The sequence below is a fragment of the Herpailurus yagouaroundi genome, unplaced genomic scaffold (assembly GCF_014898765.1).
Source record: "Herpailurus yagouaroundi ecotype Mexico unplaced genomic scaffold, PumYag 77, whole genome shotgun sequence".
NCBI lineage: Eukaryota > Metazoa > Chordata > Mammalia > Carnivora > Felidae > Herpailurus > Herpailurus yagouaroundi.
Window position 1 is genome coordinate 51681243 of NW_024412388.1, and position 19204 is coordinate 51700446.

General features: G+C 33.3%; 2 protein-coding genes across 12 annotated transcripts in view; one reads left to right on the plus strand and one right to left on the minus strand.

The window, feature by feature from the left end:
- Window positions 1–19204, minus strand: part of DOCK7 (dedicator of cytokinesis 7) — a 231470-nt gene that overhangs the window by 125036 nt on the left and 87230 nt on the right. The gene's annotated exons all lie outside the window — the stretch shown is intronic.
- Window positions 4371–14286, plus strand: ANGPTL3 (angiopoietin like 3). 2 transcript variants are annotated; one of them, XM_040470462.1, is made up of 7 exons: window positions 4371–4924; window positions 5611–5721; window positions 8342–8456; window positions 9910–10065; window positions 10438–10533; window positions 12440–12706; window positions 13118–14286. In XM_040470462.1, the coding sequence occupies exons 1-7, from the start codon at window positions 4430–4432 to the stop codon at window positions 13297–13299; spliced, it is 1422 nt and encodes a 473-aa protein (XP_040326396.1). In that variant the 5' UTR covers window positions 4371–4429; the 3' UTR covers window positions 13300–14286. The 2 variants fall into 2 exon arrangements, with proteins under 2 accessions (XP_040326396.1, XP_040326397.1); XM_040470463.1 differs by having other exon boundaries at window positions 4373–4924; window positions 9910–10023.

Consider the following 19204-nt stretch of genomic DNA (forward strand, 5'->3'; position numbering starts at 1 on the left):
TGGATTAAATACACTATTAAAATGAATTTCACTTGTTTCTGTTCACTTCTTTTATGTATATAACTCATACTATATTTCCATTGAATAGTGCCTGTTCTGGACAAAGAGAGGAAAGGGAAGCCAATGTATTAATCTGGCAGTATTCTTCGCCTTGGCTAATATAAATATTTCTATTTATACATGTGTTTTTCTCAAGCTATTACTTTCAGAATCTTCCTACCAAACATTAATTCAAAAACAAATGATCACATTTTGTAAAGGAAGAAATTAAAAGGATTACATTCAGAAGATCCCAATGCCTTGTGTTTTATTTGGAAGTCACATCTCTGGAAGATTGCACAACCGGGGGAGGATAAAGGACTTTGCTTTGCTTGAAGCTTAAACAAGACTTCTAAATGTCCTAAAATGCCATGTAGCTAAAGTTTTGTATATTAGTTCTTAGAAACTAGAAATCCTTAGATTAGAGTCCGATTTTTAGTTTCTTACTTGGCAGAAATCATTTTAACTTTCATAACATTACTGGTTATGTTTTATTAGGGTTCTATTTAAATAGGCACAAATTCAAGCAAAGATTAGATTCTGCCTTTGACAATGTGTACTCAGACAGGAGGTGGGTGAAAAGGTAGATGTAAAATGTGTACTCAGACCGGAGGCATGAAAAGGCCAATGGAAAATCACTTATAAAATTGCTATTTCCGTTACACTTCCCATGCTGACACTCTTCCACAGCTCATAAATAGGCAAGTTATTTACTTTATGTATATTCAATAATATGTCAAACTACTCTAAGAAAAGAAAATTATCCAGATATTTCTACCCAGGGACGATATACTATAAACCAAGAATATGTGATGACTGCCTTTAATCAGCTGTGTTACATGTAAAGGAATTATATAAATTGTGCAAAACGTGTTAATATTCTTTTTTTTTTTTTAATTTTTTTTTCAACGTTTTATTTATTTTTGGGACAGAGAGAGACAGAGCATGAACGGGGGAGGAGCAGAGAGAGAGGGAGACACAGAATCGGAAACAGGCTCCAGGCTCTGAGCCATCAGCCCAGAGCCCGACGCGGGGCTCGAACTCACGGACCGCGAGATCGCGACCTGGCTGAAGTCGGACGCTTAACCGACTGCGCCACCCAGGTGCCCCTTACGTGTTAATATTCTAATACAGTAACCAAAATGGAAGGAAATTCCTTCCTACAGTAAGAGTGTCCAGCTACTTTCATGTACTAGAAGGGACAAACTCAAAAATCTTTTCGAATTCTTTTCTCTAAAAAGTACCTCCTATGTCAAAAATGGTTGAGCATCTACTATATGCAAATGTTGTGCTTGGAAACTCCCATCTTAAGGCCTTATCATTCTCTTTTTCATCCCATATATTTATATTATTTCTCAAATATGTAAGGCATTGTACTAAATAAAGTACTATAAGGGATACAAATTAAAAAACGATATAGATCTTGCCCATAAACAGCTTATAGTGCAAAAGAGATGAGAAGCTGGCCCATCTCAATTTCCCAACTAGAAGGTGGATGAAACATCAGGGTCGATAGTGTTAAGCCAGAAAAGTAGACAGTTTAGTTAAGAGGAGTTTCGAAATATGCCCTTCATGACCAATGATCACAACACTAACTTTTTCCTTTAAAAAGGAAAGAAAAAATTCAAATTTCTTCAGTAGTTCTATATGCACTTTCATAATTCCATAACATTTAACAGTGGTGAAGGTAAGATGAAAATGAAGACTAAGAAATTTTTTTTGTTCTTCTTTATTAGCGGAAGTATTTGCATATTTTTATTTACTTGGATTCTTTATTTCTCTTACAAATAGAAATATTTAGGGGCGCATGGGTGGCTCCGTCAATTGAGCATCCAACTCTTGATTTTGGCTCTGGTCATATCACGGTTTGTGGGCTAGAGCCCCGTGTCAGGCTCTGCACTGAGAGTACTAAGCCTCCTTGGGCTTCTCTCTCCCTCTGTCTCTCTGACTCTCCCCCATTTGCATGTGTTCTCTCTTGTTCTCTCTCAAAATAAATAAACTTAATAAAAAATGTATATGGTTCTGTATTAGACACTTAAACTATACAAAGGCTCAACAAAAGATGTAATTCCTTGTACCTACCAAGGGACTAAATGCAGAGAACATAGATTCTAGCAAAATTTTTCAACTCATGTCATCTTAACATGAGATTAAATAATATTCACCAATAAAACATTACTCTATGGGCATAAATGCATTGATTATTTCTAATTACCAAAAATAACTAATATATAATATTAGGATTATTTACTATACACCAGATAATGTTCTGTGCTTTAAAATTTTTAATTCTTAATCTTTTTTTAATTTTTTTCAATTTTTTTTTTAACGTTTATTTATTTTTGAGACAGAGAGAGACACAGCATGAACAGGGGAGGGGCAGAGAGAGAGGGAGACACAGAATCAGAAGCAGGCTCCAGGCTCCAAGCCATAAGCCCAGAGCCCGACGCGGGGCTCGAACTTGCGGACCGCGAGATCGTGACCTGAGCTGAAGTCAGACGCTTAACTGACTGAGCCACCCAAGCGCCCCTAATTCTTAATCTTTATACAACCCTGTAAGTAGGTATTATCTTCACTTGACAGCTGAGAAAATACAGGTACAGAAAAGCTAAGTAATTTGACCAACAGTCACAGAGCTGAAGAACGGCAGAGCCAGATTCCTAGTCAGCCAGCTTCTCTCCAGAATCATACTCTCAACCACTGTGGTAAACTACTTGACTGTAGCTCTTAAATCTAAAAGCCCTTAATCCTAAATCGTCAAAGGAAATGGTCTTTATTTTATACCAGGAAGAGGCATTGCTAAGAATAGAAATTTGGAAATGGTTCATGTTGTAAAGTTTTGCTTGACAATTTACTATTTAAACCGTGTAAGTACATTATGTTAAAACTTTTTCCCTTACAAAAAAGCTATTAACTTTATTTAAAAATTTCTCTCAGGCCTGATTACACATACACTGGTTCAAAGATCATTCATGTGATACAATAACTAACACTTTGAGTGTTTCCTATTTGCCAGACACTGTTCTAAGTGCTCTACACCTATCATTTCTTTTAATTCTCATAACCCTATTTAAGTACGTACAATAACTATCTCAATTTACAGATGAGAAGACTGAGGTATGGGGAGGTTGCATAACTTGCCCAAGACCAGAAAGTTAGAGCTGGGTCTTGGATATGGATGACAGTCTGATTCCAGAGCCCACACTCTTATTTTACTATATTCATTTGTCAAGATAATGCATTGTTTTTTAAGTTGGCTTCACACCCAGCACAGAGCCCAATGCAGGGCTTGAACTCACAACCCCGAGATCAAGACCTGAACTGCAATCAAGAGTCGGACGTTTAACTGACCAAGCCACCCAGGCATCCAAAATAAGGCATTTTTAAAGGATTTATTATCTTCTCAAAAAGTTCTCAATGAGCACTCAAGAAGGCTAATCAGTAATAATTAAACAAGGGATTTGATATTTTTCCTTTTAATACTATGTTAGAAGCACAGTAGAACATTTGTTTTTGAACACACTATTAATTTGTTGGTTTTGTTAAATTTATGTTACCAAAGTTGTTACCAATCTCACAAAGTTCAGAAAAACTTACAACAAGCAAATTGTTTCTGACACTGGAAGTATATAATTCTGGCTTGACTGTACAAGATCACCTAATCTATTGGTCTTTCAGTGGGCACATGGAAAAGAAGTTAGAACATAGACACAGCTTTATATAACACAAAAAGGGAGTGAAATGCCTTTTAATGTATGAGATTTTATGACAATATAAAAATATGGTTAGGAAAGATATTCTGAAGCAAAAGACATACTAACAATTACAGTGACAAATAATAAGGAATGTATAATCATGTTAGCTTTTACAGAGTATCACAGGAATGCTGCATTGAGAGCCCTTAATACCACCTGAAGCAGTGAAGGAAAGCTTCAGAGAGAAACCATTTCTGGGAATAGGTTGCTGTTTCCAAAATAACTAAAATACAATTTGGGAAACACATCCTTAATTCGCTAATCTTCCTCAACCTTAATGCTAATTTACCAGTCAAAAGAGTTTAATTGTAAATCTCTTTTAAAAATCATGGTAAATTAAAATAAGCGTTTAAAAAAGGTAGCTCTCACAACCCTGAAACTGAAGTTTATAATACTGCAGAATTAAATACAGTAACAATTTAAAATGAAGGTTAATTGCTCATTTCTTTGATTTCATTTAGCACTGATCTAACTCAATATAGAAGGTTACATTCGTACAAGTTTACACAGCTTAATGATTAACTATATTCACCTGCCAACCTTACTGTTTGCAGTGTGGCAAATAGTGGTATATATAGAGTTTAGAAGTCTAGGTCTGCCTACAGGAGAAAATTAGTTGAATAATTACGATAAAAATGCACACGATTAAGCTCTTTCTTTTTATTGTTCCTCTAGTTATTTCTTCCAAAATTGACCAAGACTATTCATCATATGATTCTATGTCTCCAGAGCCAAAATCAAGATTTGCTATGTTAGATGATGTAAAAATTTTAGCCAATGGCCTCCTTCAGTTAGGACATGGTCTTAAAGACTTTGTCCATAAGACTAAGGGCCAAATTAATGACATATTTCAAAAACTCAACATATTTGATCAGTCTTTTTATGACCTATCACTGCAAACCAATGAAATCAAAGAAGAAGAAAAGGAACTTAGAAGAACTACATCCAAACTACAAGTCAAGAATGAAGAAGTAAAGAATATGTCACTTGAACTCACCTCAAAACTTGAAAGCCTCCTAGAAGAAAAAAATCTACTTCAACAAAAAGTGAAATATTTGGAGAAGCAATTAACCAATTTAACTAAAAATCAACCTGAAATCCAGGAACACCCAGAAATAACTTCACTTAAAGTAAGTAGAAATCAAAGAGGGTTCATGATTATGTTTTCAATATGGATCTTTTTTAAAAATGTTTTAAGACATGCTACTTTGTTGAATCATTGAGATACTATACTTTTCTCAAGGAAAAAAAGCTTCTAGGAAATAAAATTTCCCGTTATAATTTCAAGTTGTTTATGATTCTACACTTATTTCAGATGAAAATTATAAATCAATTAATAAAATTTTAGAACACTAAATTATTACAATATTGCCAATTACTAGAGGCAGGTAAAAGGTTAGAGGAAGATAATTTGAAACTATCCTCCCATATTGAAAATGGATAAAAGTATAAATAAATAAATAAATAAATAAATAAATAAATAAATAAATAAATAAATAAAATGGATAAAAGTAGTAAGTAAATGGTAAAGATTAATTCCTATTAAAATACTATGGGTTTTTTTTTCCATTTAACTGAACTACTTTAAAGTTCAGGAAATCAGGTTTTAGAGATAGTACATTTTAAATCGTAAAAACAAAAGGATTTGAAGCATACAAGAGAAAATGGTTGCCAATATTCAATTATCTAATCCACTATTAATTTTAAAAATTTAGATTGTAATAGTTACAAAAAACAAAAAAGACTCACTTAACAAAAAAGCAAAGAAAAAAGAAAGAAGAAATAAACTTCTAACCACCCTACAATCTATGTCCAGAATTTTGTAGAACAGCAAGATAACAGCATCAAAGACCTTCTCCAGACCGTGGAGGAACAATACAGACAATTAAATCAACAGCATAGTCAAATAAAAGAAATAGAAAAACAGGTAAGTCAATATTTTAATGGCTTGTCCAATTTTTTACATAAAATCTAGGTTTATGGGAACATTAAGCCCTAAATTTATTTTTAAAACTTCTAGTTGGGATAGTGAGTAAACCCATCACATCGGCATGATCGTTAAGATTGGAGACTCTAAAGCTCATAAACTACCTCGGTTTGAATCTGGGCTCTAAAACTTTGGTGTGACCTAACTCCTCTGTCTCTCAGTTTCTTCACTTATTCTATGAAGAAAATAAAGAACCTATCTTATAGGAGTGTTGTGAGAAAAAAAAAAAGAATTAATTTATGTAAAGTATACCTCCAATAGAGCCACTAACATGATTCTATCAAAAGTTAAAATTGGATCACATCTCTCTTTGTTTAAAACCACACAGTGGCTTCCCATCTCACTTCCAGTGGCCACAAGACCCCCAATGACTCATCTCTCTGACTTCATCTCCACTATTCTAGTCATACTGGGGTACTCTTCCCCGTTACTCAAACACATCGAACATGCTGCTGTCTCAGGGCTTTTGCCCATGCTCCCCATATCTGGAATGCTCTTCTCCCTGGTATCTGCATGGCCCACTCTCATTTCCTTTAGGTCTTTCTCAAATGTAAAATTCTCAGTGAAGCCTTCCCAAGTCACTTAATCAAAAATTATAATCCCTAAGCCCATACTTAAAAACCTGCTACCTCCTTCATTACTCTCCTTTTTTCCTTTACATGTAGCTCTATTTCATGCAATATATATATATTTTTTAGTTATTTGTCCCCTCACAAGAATGTAAACTCCATGAGAACAGGGATTTTCTTCATTTTTTCATAGCTGACGCCTCAAAATATAGAATATTGTATAAGACATAGTAGGAACTCAATAAATATGTTGAGTAAATTTAATGTCATATTTAACACAAAGAAGTCAACAAAAGCATGCTATTATTAATAGTATTAGAAACTGTGTGCCTGATGATTAAAGTTGAATACCCAACAATATAATTAATCTACAATGTAAACAGCTGGCTGGTGAGGGAGATACCTGTCTTGAATAAAGCTATGTGAGAACCTACACATTTCAATATGGAATACCACAGTTCGAAAATATTAATTAGTAATGCTATGGAACAGGCACTCAAGAGGGTTCCAAAACTAATACAAACTTGGAGAAACTTGTGAAAAAAAAATAGTTGCCAAGAATTATAAAACAATTTCCACTAAACAAACATCATTATATGTTTCAGTAATTTTATAACTCATAATTTCAGGTTATTTTTGCTAATTATGAGACATAATTTACTAAGTTATTTTATTATTTTTCCTAACTATCCAAAAGGGTTTGTTGCCAACAACTAGTTTTGATTTCCATAATTTCCTCATTACATTATTTTTCTTATTTCTTTTTTCTTATATCTTTTATAACAGTTAAATGAGCCTACTCACAGAAACAAAATGTCACTATTATCAAATTACATACATCCTAATAATAAAATGTATGAAGAATTCAAAACAATGAATATCTGAGTTGGAAGAAGCCTTAGATCATCTGATCCAACTTCCTCAAATTTAAAATAAGAGTCTAAAACTCTATGTTAAGCGACTTTAACATCACACAGTTACTTAGGGAAAAAAAGGTTAATACCCAACAAATGAACTTTGCAACAGATCCTTAAGAATTACGTCCTAAAAAATGCTGATATCAAAAAACACTAATAAGATATTACATATTCTGTTTTCTCAGGCCAACAATAAGAAAAGCTTTCAGTCAATAAAATGCAAACCCAGCACACTTTACATAAAAGTAAGCTGTTATTGCTAAAACTAACAATGAAATATTGAATGTATTGAAAGTAAGCAAATAAAGCTGCCAATCTGTCACCTCTACAGATATATTTACATTCCAAAAAAACTATTAAGAAAGCAGCCTTGTTCAGGGTGCCTGGGTGGCTCAGTTGGTTAAGTGTCTGACTTTGGCTCAGGACATGACCTCACGGTTCATGAGTTCGAGCCCCGCATCCGGCTCTCTGCGGTCAGCTCAGAGCCTACTTCAATCCTCTGCCTCCTCTCTCTCTCTGCCCCTACCCCCCTCAGAAATAAATAAACTTGAAAAAAGAAGAAGGGAGGAAGGAAGGAAGGAAGGAAGGAAGGAAGGAAGGAAGGAAGGAAGGAAGGAAGGGAGGGAGGGAGGAAGGATAGAAGAAGCCTTATTCAAATTATGTGCTAAGTCTTTAGGCAGGTCTGAGAATCAATCAATAAGGCCTACAACTGAGAATTATTAAAACTTAAAATCTGCCTACTACTGAATAGCATATATATTCTATTCATGTAAATAAACAGAACATGTTAAAATATGCTAAGCAAAGTCTCTACCTTTGGTCTTGCTGTTTTTTGACTAATTTCTGGTTTGTGCTTTGCTCTCCCTAGTTTTTTAAACCCATTAAACAATGTGCCTGATTACATATTTTGAGAACAAGTCATCTATATAATCTGTACAGCATTGTTTATCCCTCTTAACATCAAGAGCAATAACATACTATGAACTTAAAGATGTATATAAATTGTAATCTTAATATCCTCCCTCAGATTCCCCTAACTGTATATTCCATACCATTTTTATATTCTTCCATCAGCTAAGAAGAACTGGTGTTCAAGAATCCACAGAAAATTCTCTTTCTTCTAAACCAAGGGCACCAAGAACTACCCCTTTTCTTCACTTGAATGAAACAAAAATTGTAGAACATGATGGTAAGTTAATTTGTTGGGTTTCCTTCTTGAAGGTATTATCATCAAATTCTTTTCCTATCTTAGACATTCCCATAAAAAATAATTGCTATTCTTGGGACCTGTTCTAAACTAAAGGAGAGTAAAGAGACAAATCTACCAAATACAATGTGTCAACCTTAATTGGATCCTGGCAGCTCTTTTAACCCTATAAAACACATTTTTAAGACAATCAGGAAAATACAGTTGTAGACTTGATATTAGATAATATGACATTATTTTAAAATTTCTTAGATGTAACAATAGTATTATAGTCATGCAATAAAATAATTTCATGTTTAAGAGATACATGTCGAAATATTTAAGTGGCTAAGGGTCATGATGTTTGCAAATTTCAAATAGTACAGCAAAATACATGTTTGTATATATGTATGTTTATAAAGCAAAAATGGCAAAAGGTTAACAATTCCTGAATACAGGTGGAAAGACTATGAAGTTCTCTCTAATGTTTCTACCTTCCTGATTCCTTCAAAATCTTCATAAGAAAAACACAAAGACAGGAGAACAAAGTCTCCATTCCTGACGATACTTTAAGAAAATAATAATACTTTCAAAATACACTTACTTTTATGTAATTCATACACATACACAAAAGGTCTCTCTGTAAGTTTCCTTCATGTATATTCACTCTTTCCACCTGTTGACTATGTGCTATACGCCAAACACTGTAATAATGTGTTATGTAGTATTATATTTATATCCTTCCTGGGGAGCCTGGGTGGCTCAGTTGGTTAAGCGTCTGACTTCCTCTCAAGTCATGATTTTATTGCTCCTGAGTTTGAGCCCCGCATCGGGCTCTGTGCTGACAGCTCAGAGCCTCAAGCCTGCTAGGATTCTGTGTCTCCCTCTCTGTCTGTCCCTTCCCCACTCACGCTCTGTCTCTCTGTCACTCTCAAAAAAAGGATATAAAATAAATTTATATCCTTCCTTTATCTAACAAAATATGTGTCTAAAATTCTCATTTTGTCACTTTTCTTAAAAAGAAATCAGTTTGAGGGGCACCTGGGTGGCTCACTCGGTTAAGGGTCTGACTTCAGCTGAGATCAAGATCTCACAGTTCATGAGTTTGAGCCCTGCATGGGGCTCTATGCTGACAGCTTGGAGCCTGGAGCCTGCTTCAGATTCTGTGTCTCCCTCTCTCTCTGTCCCTCTCTGGCTTGTGTTCTCTCTCTCAAAAATAAACATTAAGAAAAAATTTTTTTAAAAATCAGTTTGATAATAACTATTTTAATAGTATTTGTATAACATGCCGTCTAATAAATCCGCCTTAGCATAAAGTACTTTCTTGGTAATACATTACTAAAAAAGGCTAAGGGCTACATTCACCACAATTCCATAAAATGTCAAGTAAAAGCCCAAGCTCTAAAGATACCATTCCTATTACTGTATCTTATGTAATAAACCTTCTTGATTCTAGACATTCCTGCTAATTGTACCACCATTTATAACAGAGGTGAACATACAAGTGGCATCTACTCCATTAGACCCAGCAACTCTCAAGCTTTTAATGTCTACTGTGATGTTAAATCAGGTAAAGCCAGCCTGAAGAGAAAATGGACTATAATTAGCTCAGGTTACTCACTGCCTATTAGTAAAACTAAATCCTGTCATCTTTGTTGTGAAAATAAAATGAAACATAAGCAACATGAGTAGTTATATAGCTCTAGTACTTACATTTGCTTTGTTTCGTTTCATATTCACTCATGCACTTGTTCAATTATTTTCCATAAAGTAATCTGAAATACTATTGTTAATAAGTTTATTAAGACAAATTCATTATTTGCCCTTTACTTAACTTCTTGGTACCATAATAATGGTACCACCATAGCAACATTAATAACTATATTACAGTGCTACCAATTAAAACCAAAACAAGAAAACAGTATTTTGTTGCATCTGTCAGCATCAATCTACTAAAGTACACAATTACGTTCATTATATTCAGGTAGTTCATGGACAGTGATTCAACACCGAATAGACGGATCACAAAACTTCAATGAAACTTGGGAAAACTACAGATATGGTTTTGGGAGGCTTGACGGTAAGGTGACTTCATTCATTTATTTGTAAAATCTATTGGGGTGCCTGGGTAGCTCAGTCAGTTGAGCATCTGACTTCGGCTCAGGTCATAATCTCATGGTTCATCAGTTCAAGCCCCGCATTGGTCTTGCTGTCAGCGCAGAGCCCGCTTTGGATTCTCTACCCCCCTTTATCTTTCTGCCCCTCTCCTGCTCATACTCTCTCTCTCTCAAAAATAAATAAAAACACTTAAAAAATATATTTACTGAGAAGCTATTATGGATTGGGCATTAGGAATGCAACAACGAATGAGGGATAGTCCCAGCCTTCACAGAACTTCATAGAACACATAATTACATATCTGTCAGTAATCTATATTTATTACAAGCGACTGTTTGAATTATGCTTACCATAATTTCATGTCTGCTCTTAAGTATATGTATCTCAATTTAATTGGATGGCTTCTAATTATCATAACTATAATTATTAAAGACAATTATGATGAAGTGCTATGTGCTCTGATAAGTGGTAAATGCTATATTTGAATGAGCTCTGAAGAAAACCATCCTTATCACAGGTCACTCTACTTTCTTTTTTTAACATTTTAGATATTAATTATTTGGAAGGTGAAAGGAACAAGGAAACTGTCAGATATACAGTACTAAATGTTTAAATCTTAATTGTTTAAATATTATAAATGTATACTATAGAATGTGTGATTTAAAGGAAATTAGTTAATACAAATTACTATATTTTTATCACAAAATATAATAAAATAAAATAAGCATAACAAAAATGGTTTTAAACCCAAAAAGGCACATTATAAAAATTCACAAACAGGGGAGCCCGCGTCGGGCTCTGGGCTGATGGCTCGGAGCCTGGAGCCTGTTTCCGATTCTGTGTCTCCCTCTCTCTCTGCCCCTCCCCCGTTCATGCTCTGTCTCTCTCTGTCCCAAAAATTAAAAAAAAAAAAAAAAATCACAAATGTAAGCACTCATATATAAAGTGGAAAACATCCATTATGATATCAAATTTTGACTTAACATTCAGTACTATTTGATCATTTAAGAAATTTTGTATTCAAACTACTAGTTAAATCCCTAACTAATCTTCTAAGAATGATTATTTGTAACCCCAAAATAAAAGGCTGACTGTTAAGTCCAGAGTATTCATTTACTTCTATAAGAAAGTAAGCCATTTGTACTTGTAATCCTTAAAATTGTCTTCTAATTCAATAGCAATAAAACAGTTTGTCTTTTTTCCTTAAATACTTTAACAGAAGACTGTGATAATTCAAAAGTGTCTATATTTGTTATGCTTTTAATTTCAAAGAAAAATAATTTTTAAAATTATAGAGAAGTTATTAAGAATTTTTTAACTTAAAATGTCTGTAAAATTCTATTCCCTTATTTTTCTACAAAGAAAACGTATATCAAGCAAATATCAAAGGCCAAGACTATATTTGAAGAAAATGACACTACTATCCAAGCAATACTGGATATAATAGTAGAAATCCTTAACAAAACTTCTGATAGTATATGGGTATTAATAAATTCTTGATAGCAAAGCCAGTACACATAAGGACCCAGAAATGAGATAATATTTTACCAATGACCAGATCTAAAATATCTACAATTGCCTAATATATTTCATCCAAGAAATACATCTCACAATATTCATTTTAGAAAGGCTAATCAAACTTTAGGCAGGCCTATTAATATTTTTTATATTTTTTGTACTTTTCACTATATTCAATAAAATTGTTTTAAAAAGAAATATTTTAAGAGACTCTAAAATAACCAAGGGATTCAAGGCTAAAACAATTCATTGATTTGCACCAATAAAAAACACTAAAAAAAAAAACCCCACAAAAACTGTTTGTGCCTAATCTGCAGGTAACAACCCACAGATTTTCACTTTCTTTTCAGGAGAATTTTGGTTGGGTCTAGAGAAGATATATTCCATAGTAAAGCAATCTAATTACGTTTTACGAATTGAACTAGAAGACTGGAAAGACAACAAGCATTATATCGAATATTCCTTTCACTTGGGAGATCATGAAACCAACTATACACTACACCTAGTTGAGATTACTGGCAATGTCCCCAACGCATTCCCGGAACACAAAGATTTGGCATTTTCTACTTGGGATCATAAAGCAAAAGGACATGTCAACTGTCCAGAAAGTTATTCAGGTATCTTTTTCCTAACATCAATAATTCATTTTCGTATCTACAGAATGTCTTCCCAAAGTATTAGCTAATATCTACAATGTCAACTCTTTAAAAACTGAATCCCAAATAAACATTTTGACTATAGGTAAAAATGTCTTAACATAAGTATTAACTGGATTATGGTTCAACTAGGTATTTTACCTAGCTATTTTATTTTATAAGAATTTATTTTATAATAATGTTTTATAAATAGCCTAAGATATTTTATTTTGGGTGGCATACATGAGAATTACACAGATTATTTAAAATTGGGATACATGCATAAGGCATACAATACTGTCATATTGTAAGAAATGAAGATGTACTCATAGGGAAATGCATTAACAGTACCTAAAGTTTGTATTCATTAAATTCCATATCTATCTTCTTTAGGAGGCTGGTGGTGTCACGATGTATGTAGGGAAAACAACCTGAATGGTAAATATAACAAGCCAAGAGCAAAAACTAAGCCAGAGAGAAGAGGAATATATTGGAAGTCTCAAAATGGAAGGTTGTACTCTATCAAATCAACTAAAATGTTGATCCATCCAACAGATTCAGAAAGCTCTGAATGAACTGAGACAAATTAAAGAGCCAACAAATCAAACATTAAATTCATCTGAAATTACTGTGGTTTAATAATCTGATATTAAATCCCTAACACAAGGATTCAGAAATAGACTCTTGATTTTAAAGCCACTATCAACTTGAAAGTAAACATACCATCAAATCACCTCAAAGAACACCATTTATCTTTCCCAATCAAAATTCTTATATCATTTATACATATATTTTGTGATATGAGTATCAGTTTTATATAGTCACAATCCAAATTTTAACCAATGGGTGAATTTTTAAGTAATTTTTTTAAAATAAAAAACTTACAAGGACTTTTATTTTGAAAGTCATCATGTAAGCTAATTTTACAACTTCCTCAGTTAAAAAAATTTTCTTGCCAAAATTCTGAACTTGAATAAACATAAAAGACTGATAATTGTATAGTTCCTAGATTCTGTAATATTATTAATTTAAAAATTAAAATTCAGTCAGTTCAGAGTACACATGAAAATCTGTAATACTAATTTTAAAACTGATGTTTCATTTTGCTACAACAAAATCTGAAACAAATGTTTGGTATGCTTTATTTAGGAAGTCAAATGAAGCAGGATATAATACTATATTGAAGTAGATTAACTGTCTTAAATGCAGTAGATCATGATTATTAGGTCATATTGACTTTAATATCAGGTATCACTGTATCGTAACATATTTGTTAACTTATGTATATACGGCATACATTTTATATGTTTTAACACTTAATGATGTGAAAACAATTTAAAGGGATCTTGTCAGAATGTAATGAGAAAGAATGTATTTGCAGCATCAAGTTAAAGTTTAATAATTTATTCTCCCTGGGCACAGTATGAGTCTAATACGTTTGTGTAGGTTGTCATATAGAACTAAAAATCATAACAAGTTGTTGAATGTTTAAACAGCCTGACAGATGTATATGTACATTTTCAAATTCAATAAAGACTCATCCCTTAATATATGGAAATTTAAATTCTTGTAGTTTTTTTAGTGACACGTAATAGAAGTATGATTATGCTATTTCTAATTTAAATCATTTAAATTCTAATCCTCAAGGATTACAAGATGCCAATCTTCTGACCAGAATATCACTTGTCAGTATTTATTTCTAAATAAGGTTTTTAAAGAAACTAGCAAATGGAAATAAAATTTTGAATTAAATCCAGTTTTTAAAGAATAAAATGCCCAAGTTACATAGTGACTTACCTTAGTCAATAAATATTCAGCATTATGTATTTTTCTCTACATGTCATATATGTATAACATGTCATATGTAAACATGTATGATCTATGTGGATCCTACATAAATATTTTGTTCCCAAAGAGTACAAAAGAACAAAGGCAAGAATAGGTTTTAGTTTTTAAAACTGCAGCCGAACTGTCAAAATTGACTTTGGAGCCAGAATGCCAAAATGACTTTTTTTCACAAAAAAATTGGAAGCTTTTAAATACAAAATAATGCATTATTTAATATATCAATTGTTTTTTCTATTCGTCCCTTTTTTTTTTTTTTTTTTTTTTTTTTTACAATTCTTACACAGTAAGTTTCATTTTGTTCCTTTTAGGAGTACTAAGTTAGTTTTTTTCTGCATATAAAATATGCTCAGTGGAGAGATAATTCTGGAAGAGAAAGAATTTTTTTTTATGGTTCACAAATCATGTCCTTCTGTCCTCACTACTTTGCCAAGTATTCTAATTACACCACTAACTCACAATTGTCTAATCAAATGGCCTTTCCTCAGTCCACATTCTCTTGGATCTCTCTGCTACTTACTAATAAACAATATTCTTCTTCCAAACTTCACTTTCATTTCACTTCCACACTACTATTACACTCTCAGGATTATCCTTAGCCTGGATGCATTTTTATAGCCCTATTCCCTCCTAGTAAGTGATATATTCGGGCCAATGCACACTTTTCAATCATCTCTTCTACTCTGATCCTCAGAAAGTCTATTTACTCTCATGGACTCCTCTATTTTCAATGAGTAAAGTTCCAAATTTACATATTATCCCCAGATCTCTCTCTGGTTCCCCTTCTTACATTGCCTGTTTGCCATTCCTCCTTTTGATACCCTATAATCTCCTCAAATTCAACATATCAAAACTCATTAAAGCCTTACTGCCCCTGCTGGTCCTTCCTTTCTACCTTATCACACTCCTCCTTACTTCTGCATATTCACTAATGGTAGTATCATGCTTCCAGTCATCCAAGCTTAAAACCTGGAAGACATCTCTGTCTTTCTACTTTGTAAACCACCTCTCCTGTATCTGAAGCCACTAAATGGAATACAATCTTCCTTTGAAAGGTCTGTTAATATGATACCATTTCTTCCCATGTCTACTGCCCAAAGCCCACCAAGACCCACTTTTACCCTGAGTTTTAAATTATCTAAATAGTCTCCTAAGTTTGTCTATCTTCCTTCAATTTTCCTAAAACAAATTTACAATGGCTACATCCTACTTTGACCTATGATGTTCAAACTTGTCTATTAAAAGAGTTTAACAGCTTGAGGATAATGAAAGCACTTCCTTACAGTGCTGGGATGAAAATGGCTTTATATAAACACAAATTTTAGAATCTTACTAGGATTTTATCTTAAATCTTACAATTTATCTTAAAATTGCATGTGAATTGTGTATTCTACTCTATAAATCATCTCCATATTTAAAAACAGTTATTTTTTCTCCAAATCTTCTAAAAAGTTATGTTCCTGGAAGATATGTCATGTTTATCCTGTGGTCTTGCAGATCTCATATAGCAAGAATGTATACCCCAATTCAAAGGGCATAAACCTACAGAACAAAATCCCAATCTCTTTCACGTATTCAAGAGTTTCTACAATCTGACCCCAAATTATCTCTTCAAGCATTTCTTGCCCAACACAAACCCTCTGCACTAATCAAAATTATCTACTTTTTAACACTGCCTATTTCCTAAAAGTGCATTTCCTAATGCCACTCCATTTATTTAGAATGCCTCTATATGACTATCTGCTTGGGTAGGTCCTACTTCAAGATCCAGATGATCGCACTTCCTTTACAAATATCTTAGTAAATGGGGGCTCCTCCCTCAATATTTACAGCATTACTGTCTGTACCCCTCAACTGGCATTTAGCAAATCAAGAAAAGACAGAAAAGTACATGTGGCAAATGATAAAAAAGAATCGTGCAAAAATAGTAATAAAAACTCCAAGAGCATCAAAAAAGATGGTCAAGCTACTTAATTTTAGTAAATCACTGCCAAATTTCTATACCAAGAGTTTACTCTGAGCCAGTGTGAATTTTACTAAGAGCAAGTATACACATTACTCATTTCAGAGTTACCTACTGTTGTATAATCTGTTTCCTCCTCATCATCCTAGAAGCAGCATGTTCTCATGCTTATATCTTTTCCTCCTAATAGCATAACTCATGGAAATCAATTAGCTCATAAATTAATCAAAACTGTATGCATTAACCAGTATTTACTGAATTCCTAGTACTTGTCTTCTTTATAAAAACTATTCCAAATATGGATTGTTGCATATTTGACCTTCTATTACAGGATAGTTAAATTTCATTGTGATTTTTTCCATCATAAACAACCATAATCACCGTGTTTGTGTTTGTGATGTTGAGTGATCATCCAACACAACAGTTTTGAAAACTGAAAACAAGAAACATTATAATTAAAAATAATTTAAGGTGGGGCGCCTGAGTGGCTTGGTCGGTTAAGCATCCGACTTCGGCTCAGGTCATGATCTCACGGTCCGTGAGTTCGAGCCCCGTGTCGGGCTCTGTGCTGACAGCTCAGAGCCTGGAGCCTGTTTCAGATTCTGTGTCTCCCTCTCTCTCTGCTCCTCCCTTGTTCATGCTCTGTCTCTGTCTCAAAAATAAAATAAACGTTAAAAAAAAAATTAAAAATAATTTAAGGCAAAAAGAAAAAAAAATAAAAAACAAAATGACCAAACAGTTGGCCCTCTTATCAAAGTCCAAGTGTTATCAAGGCAAATCAACTAGGACAAAATTACTCAACTGGTGTGAAATGTTGAGTTCAAGGTCATGAAGGCAGGATTAACAATCTCCCATAGTATGCCTTTATAAAATCAGGTTTCAATGACATTTTAGGAAACATAAAATCAAGGATGCCATCTCAAACAAAACTGTTTTTCTAAATTCATGTTTAACCCTGGAACAATCATACATCCAACAAAATGATTAGGTATATCTCAAAGAGCAACAATCTACAACCTTAAAGATGTAAAGCTGCATGTATTTTCATATAAACAACAAAGCCTCAGTCTCCACATTCCACATATGAGAATAATAATAATGTTGCCAACTGTACCCCACAGGGTTGTTGTAAACCTCAAGTAAAATATGGTATTTGAATGATTTTATGAACTAAACAATGTATATACAACAATAAATTTCATATATTGAAGAAAAAAATGATTCTGTAATTGTAAAAACAGAACAAGGTATATACTTATAAAAACTAGATCTTGGATATCGCTCCATATCGCTATAAGTAAGGAATCTGTACAAATTTTTCCTAACTGAAAATACGCTAATTCTCAAGATAGGAGAACAAAACTGCTCTCCTACTCTGCTCTGCTACTGTTCTGGAACTTTATTCCTTCCCTCGCAGTCTGAGATAACACTCTTCACATTCAAATGCAAGCCCTTAACTAAAAAATCTTGGGTGGCTATGTTAAAATGGTAGAAAACAGAGCTCTCAACTCATAAGCTTTTGTATTAAAATAAACTAGGACCAATCAAGATAGAATAAAAGCAAGAGTGGTATATCTAGTGCAAAACTGGAAGAGTAGAGTACTAGCAATAGCTTGAGACATCCATGAAAACCAAAAATCAATATAAAAACCAATACTCTAAAGCAGGGGCCATAAACTTGAATGGGGAGTAAAATACTCCTTCATTGTCACTGAAATTTGCATTTCCTTAAATAATGAATGTAGGAAACTAACCACACCAGTATTAATTATACCTGAGACTTTGTTATTAACAGAACTGGTACATATTTTTATATTACAACCAGTACAGGTATCTCAGAATATTGTCACATGCTTATTACTGCTTAGAAAATATAGTAGTTTTTAGACATGTGGCTAGATATTTAACTCATTAGGAAAGAAACATGTCAGAACTTTAATATCTTGATAATTATAATTCAATGTAATTAATTTCCTTTGTTATTCTATTTTATTTTATGCACGTAAAAACATTATTCCAAAAAAGAGAGTCATAGGATTCAAAAGACTGCCAAAGAGTACCATGATAAAAAAAATTTTAAGAACCACAAATTTAAGCAAGATCTACTGTCATATAACCTAGTTCAAGGAACATGAATTACATGGGTCATAGTATGAATATATACATTTTGAGTGGTGGCCAATCTGTTTCTAGAAACAAAACATTAGAGAAAAAATTCAATCAGTATGTAATAAGCTTATTAAACTACTTAACAGAAAAGATACTGAAGGATGGACAGGTAAAATGATACCATGACTAGACTTTGTTTTTATAGAACTACAGTAGTGCCTCCTAGGTGGCTAAGTTGGTTAAACATCTCTCAGTTTTGGCTCAGGTCATGATCTCACAGTTTGTAGGTTTGAGCCTTTTCTTGGGCTGTGTACTGACAATGCAAAGCCTGCTTGGGATTCTCTCTCTCTCCTTCTCTCTCTGCCCCTCCCCCATTCGTGTGTGTGCATGCTCACTCTCTCTCTCCCTCAAAATAAATAAAAAAAATTTTTTTTAAATAAACTACTATAGGGAAAAAGGGAACAGGTAATACATAAAACAAGAATGATAATGGAGGTTAATTGTACTGTTCTACTTATTTATTATTTTTGAGAGAGAGAGAGAGAGACAGAGAGAGAGAGAGA